The sequence below is a fragment of the Aotus nancymaae genome, unplaced genomic scaffold (genome assembly GCF_030222135.1).
Source record: "Aotus nancymaae isolate 86718 unplaced genomic scaffold, 86718_ANA_hifiasm-v0.15.2.pri h1tg000064l_1, whole genome shotgun sequence".
Classification (NCBI taxonomy): Eukaryota; Metazoa; Chordata; class Mammalia; order Primates; family Aotidae; genus Aotus; species Aotus nancymaae.
In genome coordinates, this window is record NW_026988479.1 from 24,979,552 (window position 1) to 24,995,856 (window position 16,305).

Sequence of the window (16,305 nt, forward strand, 5' to 3'; positions counted from 1 at the left end):
ATCCAGAGCCCTGTGAGGTACACGCAGCCATTCTCTAGCATCTCCTTCAGCCATCTTGGAGGGCCCTGCTTCCCCTTCTGCCCTTTCAGTGCTTGTGTCCTTGGCCTCTTCTCTCTTCACTTAGCACCACTGCTTAAGTTCTTTATTTTCAGATCCAGTTGAGGCTGATGAAAGTATAACACAGGGAAATAGCCACATGTGCAGGTATACACATACAGTTGTAAAAGGGTTGGCTCATGGACCCTCATATGTTGAACACCTTGCATTTTAAGCCCCTTCTAGATAACTTCATCCACATGTATGGGCTCAATCACCTTGCTATCTGTGGCTGCCAGTAAAATATTTCTAGCCTAACAATTCTAGAATGCCGAACAGTGTATCTGTCTATATATGTCTCCAGGGCTGTTGTTACTAGACAACTCTGCCTGGATGCCCAGAGACATCTCACATGTAACATGACCCTCAAACGGGTCTTCCTTTCCCCTGGTAACATACCTTGATTATGGCATGACCCAGCCACTTAAGCAGAAACCTGAAAATTCATGAATCTTCGTTTACAACTCCCACACTAAATCCATCTTATTTTGTAAATGCCTCTCAAATCCAACATATTTTTCCTACCCCTCAGTGTTAATTATTTCACTTCAGGACTACACCACAACGTAACTAGTTTATCTGCTTTTCTACAATCCAGCCTCCGTACTAGTCATCAATTATTTCACTTAAAGAAAATTGATCATTGCTACTTGTCAGGGCAAGTAGAAGGGGTCTCCAGTGTCTTTAGGATGAGTTCAAAATAAATGGTCTAACCCACAAGACTTTAAAAACTCTGCCCTTGCTTTCATCTCCAGCCTTTTGTTCTACCGCATGCCCTTTGCTTGGCATACCAACCACTGACCTTAGGTGCTCCCAAATGGACCATTAAAAAAAATATTCCGGGCCTTTATATATGCTCTTCTGCCAGGAGTTGCCTCTCAGCCCTGTCTCCCTAACTCCCTACTTTTCCTCCCAGACTTGTCAAATGTCCTTTTTCCTTGGCAACATTTCCTACTGAATTCTTCTTCTCTCATTCAGGGGCTCCTTTGGGCTTCACCTCTATACTCCTGTATATCTGTGCATCCTCTAAAATGACATTTACCACTCATAGAGTAAAATACGTTATTTGCATATTCTCTAAAATGACATTTATCACTCATTTCCCCAGACGCCATTTATCTCCTCTACTAACCGAGCTTCTTGACATGTGTTTGTTGGGTAATTATTTCCCCAATACTGGCTCATTTCCAGAGCATGAGTATCTATCCACGATCAGTTACATAGCCTATAGTTTTTTGGTTTGGGTTTCTTTTGGGTTTTTTTTTGCCTTTTTTTTTTGGAGACAGGGTCTTGCCCTTTTACCCAGGCTGGCACGCAGTGGTGCAATCATGACTAATTTCATTTTTGTAAAAATGGGGTCTTGCTCTGTTGCCCAGCCTGCTCTCAAATTCCTGGGCTCAAGCAATCCTTCTGCCTCAGCCACCCAAAGTGCTGGGATTACAGATGTGAGCCACCATTCCCAACTTGGCCTATCATTATTAATAGGTTGGAAAAAATCTCTAGTGAAGAGATACCATGTAATAGAGGGGATTAGGTGGTCCCAGGCAATTACTTCTAGGTAAATTGTTTGAACAAGTCCAACATCCTATGTCTCTTCTTTCCTTGTTGCCTTCCTTCTCAATCTGTACCACATCAGAGAAATTACAAGTGGCAGCTCCAAAGGTTTCTTTAATTGATGGAACTGTCTCCCTATGTAGTCCACCTGTGCCCTCTGGTGGCCACAATATGATACCACATTCCACTTTAAAGAGAAATCTCGCTTTAGGTGGCACGAACAGCAGTTTAATAGGTCCACAACCTTGGAATTAAATTATCTGAGTCTATTGTGGTTTTGTATTACAATTGACTAAAAATATTAAAAAATAAGTAAACCATGCTTGAAGTATAATAGACAATAAATCTTAGCTTACTTGCTTTTGAATCAGAGCCCTTATAAGTAATGGCACAGAGAACTCCTTGAATTTTCATCTATTGATTAGGCTGGTGGCTCTCAAACACTGAACTCCAAGATGTGTTAGTGGAAGAAAGGGCAGATAAGGCAGGTGCCTGACTCTAGATGGTACTCATTACATTCCAAATAGGGATAGAATGACAATAGAGCGCATTTATAGAACACTTAGTCTGTGCCAGGTGTACCTTTTTATCCTCATGACAACACAATTGAGGGAGGTGCCTAGGCCTAGTATGTTGGCCTACAGAGAGGATTAGTCAACTGGAGCAGAAGTGGGGTTGCCTCTCAAGTGAGGTTGGAATGATCAAAGAGGCAGGGAGAAGCCACAGAAAGCCTGACAAGGGATAATATCAACCTCTTTTAGCTTAACAAAGTACCAAAACCACCAATGTCTAATAGAATCAAAGTTTTAGCCTGTGTAAACTAAACTGCAAAAGTTTTCTTTTTTTGGATGATTTCCATCTTCCAGGATCTAAATCATGATATATTAAATAAATCAAGAATGTTGAATTTTTTATTTTATTTATTTATTTATTTTGAGATGGAGTTTGACTCTGTCACCCAGGCTAGAGTGCAGTGGCAACCTCTATCTCTCAGGTTCAAGTGATTCTCCTGCCTCAGCCTTCCAAGTAGTTAGTATTACAGGCACCCACCACCACACCTGGCTAATTTTTGTATTTTTGGTAGAGACAGGGTTTCACCATGTTGGCCAGGCTGGTCTCAAACTCCTGACCTCAGATGATCCACTCACCTCGGCCTCCCAAAGGTCTGGGATTACAGGTGTGAGCCACTGCACCTAGCCAGGAATGTTAAATTTGTTTTTTAAAGAAAGCAAGTTTAAGCACATATTTACTGAACATCTACCATATGCAAAGCACTTAGACAAACTCTTTAATACTAAACTCCTGTGTGTATAAATGGAAGCCAAAAGAGATCCTGCAATGACTTTTTGGTGGAGGGACATGGCTTCAACTATATATCGTATATACTTTATATACTTATCAAATTATATTCTATATAATTCATTATCAAAGAAGAGAGATTATAACCTGGATTGGAATTATGTTTGAGGCAACTATATTCATAGAAAAGTTTTGCAAACCCTTTTAAAAGGAGTAAAACCTTACCTTATCTCCAAGCCATTTCTAGTAGAATCAATGCTTAATATAGCTTTAAAAATAAGGTGACTTTGACACATCATATGTGTCTATCAATTTATTCACAAATGTGCCTGTGATGTGTCCAGCACAGTCCTAGGCACCATTAAGATTATAAAGGTTAACTGATTCCTGTGTTCATGGAGCTTACATTCTAAAGAGCCAGAGAACATCTAGAAAACATCTGTTTGAGTGGTAGAGACAAGAAGTTTGGAGGAGATGAGGGGAAAACAGGTGAAGTAGTTGCTGGAGTCTCCAAGAAAGCCTGGAAGTAAGAGGATTCCAGTTATTTCTTAAAGTAAGGCCTAGGTTAGTAGAGAGCAGGGTGAAGCATTTGGGCAAGGCACTCAGGCAGAAGTAGGTAGGCAGTGAAAGAAGACAATGGCCTCTTCAGGGAGCATTATCTACATGGAATTGTACCGAGCTAACAAGTTGGGAATGCAGGCTGTAGTCAACTATAGAGGATACAAAAACTCAGCTAAATAGTTTTTTGTAGGCATTTGAAAGCCACTGCAGACACTTGGGCAGGGGAAATGGTGTGATGCCAGTAGATCAAACAATATGTGCAGAAAGGACTGCAGGGGAAAGGTGAGGGAAGGAATTAGATACTATGGCAGTAATCTTGACACAAGAGGATGATGAGAACAATTAAAAAGCTGACAAAGAGATATAACGACAGGACTTAGCCTGAAGAGTTATCCTCTCCCACATTAAGAATTTTAAATATGTACAGTACTTTTAATTCAGATGATCAAATTAGTTTGTTAAAAGAAAAAAATATCGAAAATAAACTACAAAAGAATCTAAGGCCGGGCGCAGTGGTTCATGCCTGTAATCCCAGCACTCTGGGAGGCCGAGGCGGGCAGATCAAGAGATCAGGAGTTCGATACCAGCCTGGCCAACATGGTGAAACCCCGTCTTTACTAAAAATACAAAATTAGCCTGGCATGGTGGCGTGCGCATGTAATCCCAGCTACTCAGGAGGCTGAGGCAGGAGAATCGCTTGAAACCGGAAGGTGGAAGTTGCAGTGAGCCGAGATCATGCCTGGGCGAAAGAGCAAAACTTGGTCTCAACAAAAAGAATCTAAACATCTGCTGTTTTTCAATGATTGTTGTTAATGTGGAAGCAATACTTTCTTTTTCTTTCTTTTTTTTTTTTAAGACAGGGTTTCACTATGTTGGCCAGGCTGGTCTTGAACTCCTGACCTCAGGTGATCCGCCCGCCTCGGCCTCCCAAAGTGCTGAGATTACAGGTGTGAGCCACCACTCTCGGCCGGAAGCAATACTTTCTATGATTAATCTGCTATATCTGTTTTGACTAAATTACTACAAAAAGAAAAATCACTGAATTCCTATGGGTTTCTGAAATATCCAAAAATTTAACCTGAAGCCGGGGGGTGGGGGTGGGGGGGCGGAATGACATCACATCATTAGCAGGTATTGTGTGAAACTTCTAAAAATTGAAACTGACATTTATCTGACTTATTACGAATAAATACTCTCTAATAAACTCTCTAGTGAAACTTCCTCTCACCCTTTCTGGAAAGTGAGAGGCATACTGGGCTGTATGTTCTCCACCATGATTCTGATTAATAGGATTCTCTGTTATTATAACCTCCTTCCCAGATTGTATCCACGTCTTATTAAATTTTTTTTTGGAGATGAGGTCTCGCTGTGTTGACCAGGCTGGTCTCAAACTCCTTGCCTCAAGTGATCCTCCCAAAGTGCTAGGATTACAGGCATGAGCCACCATGCCCAGCCTATGTCTTTAATGCACTGTATTTCCTTGTACTCCAGCTCCCTATTAGTGAAATGCCTATTAAAACATTAAAGCCAGCATGGTAGTGTGCATCAGTAGTCCTATCTATTTGGGAGGATGGCTTGAGGCAAGGAATTAGAGACAGTAGCATGCTATAATCATGTCTGTGAATAGCCACTGCATTTCAGCCTGGGCAATATAACGAGACCCCATCTCTTAAAATTAAAAAAAAAAACAAAGTCTTGTAGTGCTTCTGGTATATCGGCAGAAAGGAGAAAGAGTTCTAGAGTAAGAACAGTTGATTCTTTTTTCTTTTATAAACAATTAGTAATGGGGGAGTATTCAGATGGCCAGCTAAAGAGAGAAGTTCTAGAACTCAGCTAGACCAGCATATTCCTTTATTTAAATTGGCTCAATATCCTATTTAAAGATAGACCAGTGGTTTTCAAAGCATGCAGCCTGGACTGCATCAGCTGAGAATACATTAGAAATGCAAATCTTTGGGTCCCACTTGAGGTCTACTGTATCAAACTCTGAGGGTGGGCCTAGCAGCACTGGGTTTTAACAAGCCTTCCAAGTGATTCTGATGTGAGCTAAATTTTGGAAGCCCCTGAGATAGACTTACTGGAAAGAAGCTGGACTCAGGCCCATAGTGTACTTGATTTTCCTGTGGTTGGTTCGGTTTCCAAACTTGTCTGCACATTGGAATCACCTGGAGAGCTACAAAACTACCAATGCCTGTGACCCATCACCAGAGACTGTGACTTAATTGGCCTGGTATATGGCCTGAGCTTTGGAATTTTTAAAGGATTCTCAAGTGATCCTAATGTGCAGACAAGTTTGGAAACCCTTGGATAAATCAAAATACATCTTGAATCAAGGACCAGAGACAGGAAAAAATAAAAAAGAAAAGAAAAAGGAAATAAAAGACAACACACATATTAGTCAAATTCCATTTCCAAATCCCATTCAAGGAAGTTTCCTGGCTATTTCAGAGTACTGGAATATTGTCATAATAATATTGCTTTAAATTGGTTCAACAGCCTATAAAGAAAACTTTATTCTTATAAACTATATTTTCTGAAATAAATTCCTGCATTATTTTGTTTGGAGGAAATCTGTAATTTTGGAATCAAAAAGGGTTTGTGTCACTCTTTTCGTTAAATATACATCTGTGCCATTTAATTGTCCAAAAATGGCATCAGGAACACCTACACAAGAGGAAAGGAACTAAGTTTCTGTACACTTGATATGGCTTCTGTGATGGTGACTTTTGGTTGCTCTGGTAAAGATACCTCCCCTTCATCTTCACTTCCTGCTTCACTGGTATTTTCACCAGCCACCGTGCCCTGGATGCTCTGTGTCCTGAGAGAGAATGAGATCATTATCTGCAGTAACAAAGTCCTGGAAATTTATCTGGGACACAGGTGGCAATAGCCACTATGTGCCACAACTTTTCAATGGCAATGTCTGGTTCACTGGCTGCTGATTCTGTGTCATATTCTGCAAATTCCATAGGGATGATGCCTGCTTTCTGCCAACATTTCACCACTGTGGATGGCTTGACTGACCACGCTGCAGCAATCATGTCGATGGCCTGCTTGATGTCCACCTTTTCTTGACTCTCACTGCTGTTGAGCTTGAGGAGGATCTGTTTTAGAAGGTGGCTCCCGTACAGAACTTTCATGGTGTGAATTGTGCCAAGATTCAGTGGCTGCAGGACAGCAGTACAGTTTGAGGGCAGATATCCAACCTGAATCCTTTCCAAGCATGGAAGCATGTTATGAGCAGAGCAGTTGTCGATGAGCAAGAGGATCCAGCATTCCGCCCTCTTCATCCTGGCATCCACTTGCATCAGTCACTCATTAAACAGATCTCTTGTCATCCAAGCCCACTGGTTGGCTTGGTAATCACAAGGGAGGGAAGGGATGTTCTTGAGGCAGCGTGGGCTGGCTGACCTACCAACAATCAATGGTCTCATTTTTTCAGTCCCCGAAGCATTGCAACAAAAGAGTGCTGTCAACTGCTGCTTTGCTTTCTTGCCCCGTCTACAATGGTCTCCTTTAGCAGCAAGCGTGTGCTGGGGCAGCAACTGGAAAAACACTCCTGTCTCATCAGCATTAAAAATATCATCTGGGTTGTAGTCAGCAATCAGTTTTATAATTTCCCCTGCATACCACTTGTTAACCTTATCTATTCCTAGACCATTCATTAACCTGTCACTATCTTCCCTATAGCTTGCTTTCAAAGCAATTCCATGGCAATCTCTAAATCTGTTCAGCCAGCGTACACTTGCTTGAAAATTGTTATAGCCAAGCATGTTGGCCAAGTTTAGTGCTTTTTTTCTGAATGATAGAACCAGTCACAAGAATGTTTTTGGCATGGATTTCTTGAAACCAAGCAAAAACAGCCTTATCAATGTCATAAAGAGCGTTCCTCATCCTTTTCCGCTGGGGTCCCACGGATGCCTCCCACACCTTTTCTTCAAATTTGGTGCTATCCTTTAAGAATGTAGACAGTAGAGGGAGTGATACCAAATTCTTTTGCCACGTCACCTTTCCTCTTTCCTGAGTCTACAGCTTCCACAACTTTCATTTTCTCCTCCAGAGAGAACTGCCGACGCTTCTTGTTCCCCTTGTTTGCCATTTCCAGGGAATGAGGGCTGGCCACAACTAACAGGGCTGTCTACAACTAACAGGGCTGTCTGGTTCCTCCTCGAAGTGCTTTGCCACATGTGTGGAAAACTGAGAAGACAAAATGGAGTACCTATCAGGAAACAAAGATAATGGATTTCCCCTAAAAGATGGTTCAGGTTTTTACAAACTGTATTAGGAAATGACAATTTATGGTCAAAGTAAAGAGAAGATAGGATTCATGCTACTGACTTTTTGTAGAGGCTACTTATAAAGACTCATAGAATGTTTGAAACATAAGGGATATTATCTAGTTTACTTAAACTTTCTTAGCCTCCATAAATATGGGAATAACAATATTTGCTCTGCCTACCATGAAAATAGATTGAAATAAAAGGCAGTGAAAAAAGCTTTGGAATTAGCATTGCACTGTATACTCCAGAGTTATCCAGCTTCTTTGATGAACACAGAAACTAAGGCCCTGGGAAGGGGCCTACTCAGGTTCATGCAGCTTAGATTTCTTAACTTAGATTACTACTTATTATACAAAGGGTGGTCAGGGGTGTCCTCACTAAGATGGCATTGAAGCTGAGATCTCCAAGAGTATAGGAAAAGGGCTGTCCAGCAAAACACATAGCATTAGCAAAACCTCAAAAGCAAGAATAGCTTGAGGTATTCAGGGAACTGAAATATTTGCATGACCCCAAGTATATGACAAAGGTGGGGGGCCAGACCATTCAAAGATGCCATGGTAAAGAGTTGGTATTTTGAGTGGAATAGACATCCACTGATGTTTTCAGGTATTTTAAAGGATTGCTTTGGCTGTTTTGTGAGAAGTGGATCAAAGAGGCAAAGAGACCAATTAGGATATTAGGATGCTGTTGCTGATAATCTGGGTGACAGATTATGGCAGAAGTGATGGGCAGGTTATGGTACAGTCCCTCTTGCAATGGCATGATCTCGGCTCACTGCAACCTGCATCTCCTGGGTTCAGGTGATTCTCCTGCCTCATTCTCCCGAGTAGCGAGTAGCTGGGATTATAGGCATGTGCCACCACACCCTGCTAATTTTGTATTTTGAGTAGAGACAAGGTTTCTCCATGTTGGTCAGGCTGGTCTTGAACTCCTGACCTCAGGTGATCCGCGCACCTTGGCCTCTCAAAGTGCTGGGATTACAGGCATGAGCCACTGCACCCAGCCCCTGTTTTCGTATATTAAAATGAAGAAGTTGGACTCAAGCAGGAAGGCTTATCACGATCTGATATCCAGGCCTGACCTAGGAACTAATGAATCAGAATCTATGAGGAAATACATATTTTTGAAAAGCTCTCAGAGTGATTCTGATGTGTCCCATGGTTGCAAACCACAAGACCAGATGACGCCTAAGGGTCCTTCCAGATTTAAGTCTTGGATCCTAGATAGGTTCTCCAAACTCAAATGCCTTTAGGGACCAGGATGGTGGCATAAGTGATTGAAACAGGGATTAAAGTATTTGGAGAATGTGGTAATGTATCCTGTCTAGAAGTATTCAGAATTTAAATTAAACAGCCCCCCTGCCCCAGGCTGGTCCAACAAAACATGACCCAGCAGTAGCAGTTCTGGGTAATTGCCTTCGTAGGCATTTTATCATGAGAATCCTCAAAGGACAAGAGAATCTGCTGGGACTTTACGCTATGACTGTCCCTTCTCAAGGGTAGATTTTTACTATCATCTCCATACATGTATCCATCAATTCATGGCATGTTCTGTGTGTTAAGCAGTATGCTTGATGCCAGCCATACAGAGATGAATGCAGCATGGTGCCCAGCTTTGAGGAGCCTTCCAGGGAAGCAGGGAAGACAATAGACTATGTGAAAACCATAATAGAGGTTACAGAGTACTATTGGAACATAAAAGTGCAGATAATCAACTAGAGTGGGACATGGATGGGCAGTGCACTGCAAAGAGGGAACAATATGGTGGGCCTTAAAGAATAAACAAGTAGGAACTCATGAGATGAAATATTTAATATGAAAGGCAATGAAATACTATAGAAAATAGAATGTCCTGTTCAGGAACAAGAAAGTCTTTGGAGAAGAAAGCAAGGACCAAATCACAGGAAGTCCTAGTTAGGATTCCAGCTTGCTTTTGGGGCATTAAGAGGCTTTTGATGGTTTTTTTGGAATGACATAATCAGATTTACAATTTAGAAACAGTCATTTGGCTGCAGGACAGAGAACCTAATGGGTAAAGTTGATCCCTAAATCTAAAGATAAAAGCAGGGTAGCCCAGCAGGCCATATACAGTTTGGATGTTAATTTGAGTGCAATAGGAAGCTACTGAAGGATTTTAAGCAAGGAGAGATGACTGCTGTGTAAAGAATAGAAGGGTATCAGAGAAAAAAGCAGGAGTCCACACGAGATAATGGTGGCTTGGATTAGAGTAGCAGTAATAGAGATGGTGAGAAGTAGTCAGTTTGGGGCTATGTTTTTGCAAGCCTTGTGATGGATTGGATGTGAGGTGAAGGAGGAGTCAAGGATAACACCGAGGTTTCTGGTTTGAGCACTGAGCAATCCAGCGGATGGTGCTACCATTTACTGAGGTGGGAGGATCTGCTGCGTAAACCTAATTTGTCAAGCACTTTACATGCTTAATATTGCTTATTTGTGGCAGGGCTGGAATTCAAACCCTCGGAGGCTCACAACAAAGCTAGCACTCCAAAAACTACAGAGTGCTATGTAGCCGGTTCTGGGAACTACTGATAATGAAAGGGGACATAAAGAATGAAGCAAGATCCAAATCAAAGTCTTGGTCAAGCTAAGACGTCTGAATTTTATTTTAAGTGAATGAGACATTGGAGGGTTTTAAGTAGGGAGTGACTTGGTCAGACTTACAGTGCAAAACGATCAATGACTGCTTCGTGGAGAATAGATAGTAGAGGGGATGTGGGGAGAACTACATCAATCCAGGCTGGAGATGATGGTGGCTAGAAGGTTGGTGATGGCGGCAGATGGAGAAAAGCAGGTAGATTGGAAACACATTTGCAATACAGTGACAGTTGTGCGGGAACTTGTACATATGTGGACAATCTGTGACACTGGAGAGAAAGGACAATCCAATCGGATTTGATTTCTCTCCACACGGTCATACAGCTCAGCTTGAGTCACTCCAGGAACTCACTACCATCACACTATCCGTGGGCCGGTGAGAGCGACGGATTGAGGGCAGATCACTGGAGTGATGAAGGCACTACTTGATGCGGCACTACGTATAAAACCGATCCTGAATGAGAGGGAAGGACTGAGGCAGGCTGAGATCAGGCCTTGAACGCCGTGCTGAGTGGGTGGTAATGTAGGTTTCCCAGCGCCCAACGAGGCTCTGAGAGGTGAGGCGGGGCCTAGATCCCTCAAGCTTGGCACAGCCCCGCCCCTGTTACCTGAACGCCCCACAGCAGGGCCCCGGGGCTGACCGGCCAGGGTGCCCCACCGCCGGCAGCCCCAGCTTCCTCCTCCGCCCGGCACCTCTGGCCGGAAGCAGTCCGTTCCCCTTAACAGACCCCCTCCAAACCTTTAAGCAGTGCGTATGGGTCCGCCCCACCAGCTAGGGCTGGGCTGTTGCGCATGCGGGAGGGGTCGCACGCAGTCACGCGCACAGGCCGCTTCCGGTGCGCCGCGAGGGTCGCCGGGACGGATCTCCCTGGCGATCCGTGGTGTGGTGCTGCTGCCGCTGCCGTTGCAGCCGCTAAACCGGTGCTGCCTGCGGTGACGTCCGTGTCCCTGCTGTCTTCCTCGAGCTCCCCGGGGCTTGACCCCCGGGGCCCTCGGCAGGCATCGGTGAGGAGCCTGCGGAGCGAACCTGTGCTCCTACACTTGCCCTTCACGACCCCATATCGCGACTCCCAGGAGGGGAAGCGAGAGGAGCTGTCGCGACTCCGCGCCGTGTGTCGCCGGGCGGGGCCGCGGGGCCGGGGCTCCTCCAGCCCCCGGGATGCGCGCGCGAGCCCTCGCCTCCACTTCCTTGTTGCTGCTGTCACGACTGGAGCCGCCTCTCGCCGACAGCGGGGAGCGCGAGTGCGCCAGCCATCTCCCTCGTCGAGACCCTGGGCCGAGCGCCTCCGGGAATGTGAGCGGCGCGGCTTGCACGCTCCTCCGGGTAAGTCCCGCCTTCAAAGGCCGTGCTGGGCCGCTGGGCGACCTCGAGTTAGGTGCTGCGGCTCTCTGAGCTTCTATTGACTCTTCCACAAAGTAGGACCAGTGAACCTTAGTGTCCTTCCTCAATCCAAATGCAACATTCGGACGTCCTAGACGTCTTAGCTTGAGCAAGACTTTGGTTTGGCTTTTGCTTCATTCATGACCCAGAATGAGGGAGAGGAGCTAGCCCAGAGTCAAACTGTGGCCCATGGCTTAGCCCTCAAAGGCCATCTCGTGAGATTTCGAGGAAGATCTGATGGGACAGTGAAAGTGTCTCGCATGTTTCAAGTACTGACCTTAACTTTATTTTACAGCTGATTACGGAGAGTTAGGGTAAGTAGATTGCTTAAGGTCATAGGGCTTCTTGCTGGTGCGATTAAACTGTGTAGCCTATACTAGAACCCAGATCTTTTGTCCTCCAGAGCCCTTGGTTTTTAACCTTTGTATTTATTGACCTGCCTTCTTTTTTTTTTCCTTTGCATTGCTATACTGAGGCCTCGAGTCTGAAAACAAACTTGGACCCAGGCTTAGAACAGAGTAGTAAAACAAGCAAAACCCTAGGGTAGTCTCTTCCTGCGCTCAGCCCAAGGTGGTTGTAATGACTGTTTCCTAACTCGTTTTGCTCTGGGTGCTTAGTACCCTAGATGCCATTCTTTACAGATGCTCTCCTGCAGTTACTGCCCTTCTCCACAAGGCTTTCAACCACCCAGAAGTTAATTAAGGGCAAAAAAGCGCAGTTCTCAGGTAGCCTTGATTTGAAATCCTCCTTTCCTTATCCTTTACTGGCCTATTGCTTACCCAGCCAAGTTGTAGACTATGTTCTCTTCCTAGGTTGCACTAAGGCAGTTAGAATGTAGGTTTTGTTTTTTTCTTTGTTAGTTTAGTTTTTAATGGGAAGAGGAATCATTTAGAGATGACAGAGACCTAGGAAGAACCTTAGGAATCATGTGTGCTTAACCTGGGGCATATCTTTAAAATTATAGGTGAAATACGGTGTGTCTGCACTTTCTAGGAGAGGGCTTTTTTTTTTTTTTTTTTTAACTTTTCACAACATTGTCAAAAGAATTCTTGCCTCCAAAAAGATTAGGAGCCACTAGGTTCATCCTCTTCTCACAGCAGAAACAGTTGAAATTTAGGATGTGGAATAGGCTTGAGATCATATGGTTAGAGTTTAGGTCTCTTGACTCCACATGCAGTGCTCACTATACCTTATGATTTGTGGAGTGAGGTCTAAATGAGATGTGAGTGGGCTTTGTACTACACATAGCAGTCCCATATTTACTACCAAAACTGCCTCTTCCTAGAATTCCAAATTTCCTCCTGACAGATTTTCAGGGACAACTGTGTTATTTCCCTCATAAAATTCAAGTGGTTTCTGGGAGCCTTTCTCCCTCCAAGGATTGAGACTTGTGGTAAAATTCTAATTTAGAACTTGGCTACAAGTAAACTAACTGTTCTTGAACTAGTTATTAAGTTGTTTTTATGCCTCTTTTCCTAGACATAAAAGCTGTTAGTAGATTCCCTGTTTTTTAGGTGAGCACAAGAGAGCTGATGTTGGTTGGTCAGATGATTGTTTAGATCTTTGCTGTTTCTAGCTCCTGGCATATGTTGCTATTTAAATTAATTACAATTGGCTAGGTGTGGTGGTGGCTCACTCCTGTAATCGTAGCACTTTGGGAGGTCAAGGCAGGAGGGTTGCTTGAGCCTAGCAGTTTGAGACTAGCTTGGGTAATATAGTGAGACCTCATCTCTACAAAAAATTTAAAAATCAGCCAGATATGTGTAATTTAAAAATTAGTGCACGTGTGTAGTCCCAGCTACTTGGGAGGCCAAGGTGGGAAGATCACTTGAGCCTGGGAGGTGGAGACTGCAGTGAGCTAAGATCACACCATTGCACTTCAGCCAGGGGAGAGAGTGAGACCTTGTCTTAAAAGTAAATACATTTAAAATTAAAACTAATTCTTCAGTCACACTAGCTATATTTCAAGTGCTCGATAGCCATATGTGGCTGGTGGCTACCATATTTGACAGCATAGATGTAGAACATTTCCATCATCAGAGTTTATTGAACAGTGCTGGTTTGGAGGGTTGCCAGTAGAGATGGGTAGCAGCATAGCATAATGAAAGAAGGCCCAGGGAGTTGGATTTTTGAATTGAAAATCTATCAAGTCCCTGTTTGGGATTGGTGGCCTTGGGCAGGTTGTTAAGCATCTCAGACACAGATGATAGTCTTTAACAGAAGCCAGATGTGGTGGCTTACACTTGTAATTGTAATGCTTTGGGAGGCTAAGGCGGGAGGGAGGATCACTTGAGCCCAGAAGTTCAAAACCAGCCTGGACAACATGAGATCTCATCTCTATTATTCTTTTTAAATTATATAAAATGAAAAAAAACTAATAGAAAATGAACTCTTTCATTTTTTTTTTCCTGCCAATTATCTGACTTTAGGAATGAACCCAGCTGGGTGCAGTGGTTCATGCCTGTAATCCCAGCACTTTGGGAGGCCAAGGTGGGCACATCACTTGAGTCCAGGATTTTGAGACCGGCCTGGCCAACATGCCAAAACCCCATCTCTCCAAACAAATAAAAAAAATTAGCTGGGCCTGGTGACGCGCACCTGTAGTCCCAGCTACTCAGGAGGCTGAGGTGGAAGGATTGCTTGAGCCCAGGAGGTTGAGGCTGTAGTGAGCTGAGACTCTGTACTCCAGTGACAGAGTAAGACCCTGTCTCAAAACAAACAAAAAAAAATATCTTTTCATTTGTATAGCAATTGACTATTTTCTTTTTCGTTTTTTTAAAGATTTTTTTTTTTTTTTAAATAGAGATGGGGTCTCGCTATGTTGACCAGGCTGGCCTCAAACAATCCTCCCATCTCAGCCTCACAAAATGCTGGGATTACAGGCATGAGCCACTGCACCCAGCCAGCTGTTTTTAAATAGAGTTATGTCTATTGTATCCTTTGAGTCCTGTCACTATAAATCTGTGGGAAGGTAGGTGAGACATCTCTTTTTTTGTACATGAGAGGGAGAGAGCTGAACAAAAAACAGCTAAAACACCTGCCCTAAATTGCACAAGCTGGCAGAGTGTAAAGAAATCATATAGGCCTTTACTACATGTTTGAGTGTATCACTATAAAGACATTTGCTTAAGTTGATGAAACATAGGAGGAATGGGCCAGAACTTCTGATTCCTGGCCAAGCATTCTTTTTACCTGTTTCCATATAGAATTGTTATAATTTGAGGCTAATAAGTCTTTGTGTTAAAGGGGTGGGTGGGTACTGTATCCCATGAATATAAGTGAATATAAGTGAAAAGCCTTTCTAACCCAGTGGTCACACATTTGCCCGATCTAAGGAATCACCTGAGGCATTTGTTAAGCATGTGGATTTCCATACCCTCTGGAGATTATGATTCAGAAGGACTGTAGTAGAGCTCTGGAATTAACCCAGGTTCTTCTTGGGATATACTGAGTTTGGGAAATGTTTAAGCCTTAAGGCACTGGCAGAGGTCTGGGATTATTTGATTAGGAAGCTGCTGCCCCTCTTAGGGTAGATTCTGGAAACTTTATTTTTGACTTTCCTTTCCTTTAGCCATGGACGCATCATATGATGGTACTGAGGTAACTGTCGTGATGGAGGAAATTGAGGAAGCCTATTGTTACACCTCTCCTGGGCCACCCAAGAAGAAGAAAAAGTATAAAATACATGGAGAAAAGGCCAAGAAACCCAGGTTAGCCAACACATTTTGGTTGCTGCTGGTATTTATAAACGGAAGTTGCTTGGAGAGCTGCATTGAGGAAAACTGTAAGACTCTTTGAAAAAGAGTGTTATTATTGAAGTCTTGCAGTGAGCAATGGGTAGTGGGAAGTGATGGGATTTCTGCCAGCATTGCCATTACTGGCTAGACTTTGCTTTTGTTTCCAGGTTGTCACAGGAAATTGTACCATACAGATGGTAGAAGCTAGGTACAAAAGAGCTACATTATTTATTATGCCATTGTTGTTATTTAAACATTTAAAACAAGGCATTAATTACAAAATTAGAAATAAGGCCAGGCGCAATGGCTCATGCCTGTAATCCCAGCACTTTGGGAGGCCAAGACGGGTGGATCACCTGAGGTCAGGAGTTCGAGACCAGCCTGGCCAACATTGTGAAATCCTGTTGCTACTAAAAATACAAAAATTAGTCGGGTGTGGTGGTGAGCACCTGTAATCCTGGCTACTGGGGAGGCTGAGGGAGGAGAATTGCTTGAACTCCAGAGGCAGAGGTTGTAGTGAATCGAGATCATGCCACTGCACTCCAGCCTGGGCGACAGAGCAAGACTCTGTCTCAGAACACACACACACACACACACACACACACACACACACACACACACACAGAAATAATACCAAGTACATCTGTACAGAATATCCAAATTGTACCTCTAATCTCACTCTTGACCGTGAATACCGCAAACTTGCTGAAACTACCAACATTGGTCATTTTAATTGGTCTGTTTGCTTTCCTGTCTCATCCTTGGGGAGGTGCTGTTGACCAGGT

General features: G+C 43.5%; 2 protein-coding genes across 3 annotated transcripts in view; one reads left to right on the forward strand and one right to left on the reverse strand.

Moving 5' to 3' along the window:
• Window positions 1-5,764: 5,764 nt before the first annotated feature.
• Window positions 5,765-7,949, reverse strand: TIGD6 (tigger transposable element derived 6). The gene is given in 6 exon segments (XM_012452088.3): window positions 5,765-6,195; window positions 6,198-6,319; window positions 6,321-6,380; window positions 6,382-7,310; window positions 7,312-7,480; window positions 7,482-7,949. Coding segments are annotated over 6 exon segments (1,542 nt in total). The 5' UTR covers window positions 7,610-7,949; the 3' UTR covers window positions 5,765-6,061.
• A 3,326-nt stretch (window positions 7,950-11,275) lies between these two features.
• Window positions 11,276-16,305, forward strand: part of HMGXB3 (HMG-box containing 3) — a 54,515-nt gene continuing 49,485 nt past the window's right edge. Inside the window, exons 1-2 of one of the 2 annotated variants that reach the window (XM_012451796.2) lie at window positions 11,276-11,726; window positions 15,355-15,493. In XM_012451796.2, coding sequence (XP_012307219.2) covers window positions 15,357-15,493 — 137 coding nt within the window. In that variant the 5' untranslated portion in view covers window positions 11,276-11,726; window positions 15,355-15,356. The remainder of the gene's footprint in view (window positions 11,727-15,354; window positions 15,494-16,305) is intronic. The other variant, XM_012451854.3, reaches the window with a different exon arrangement.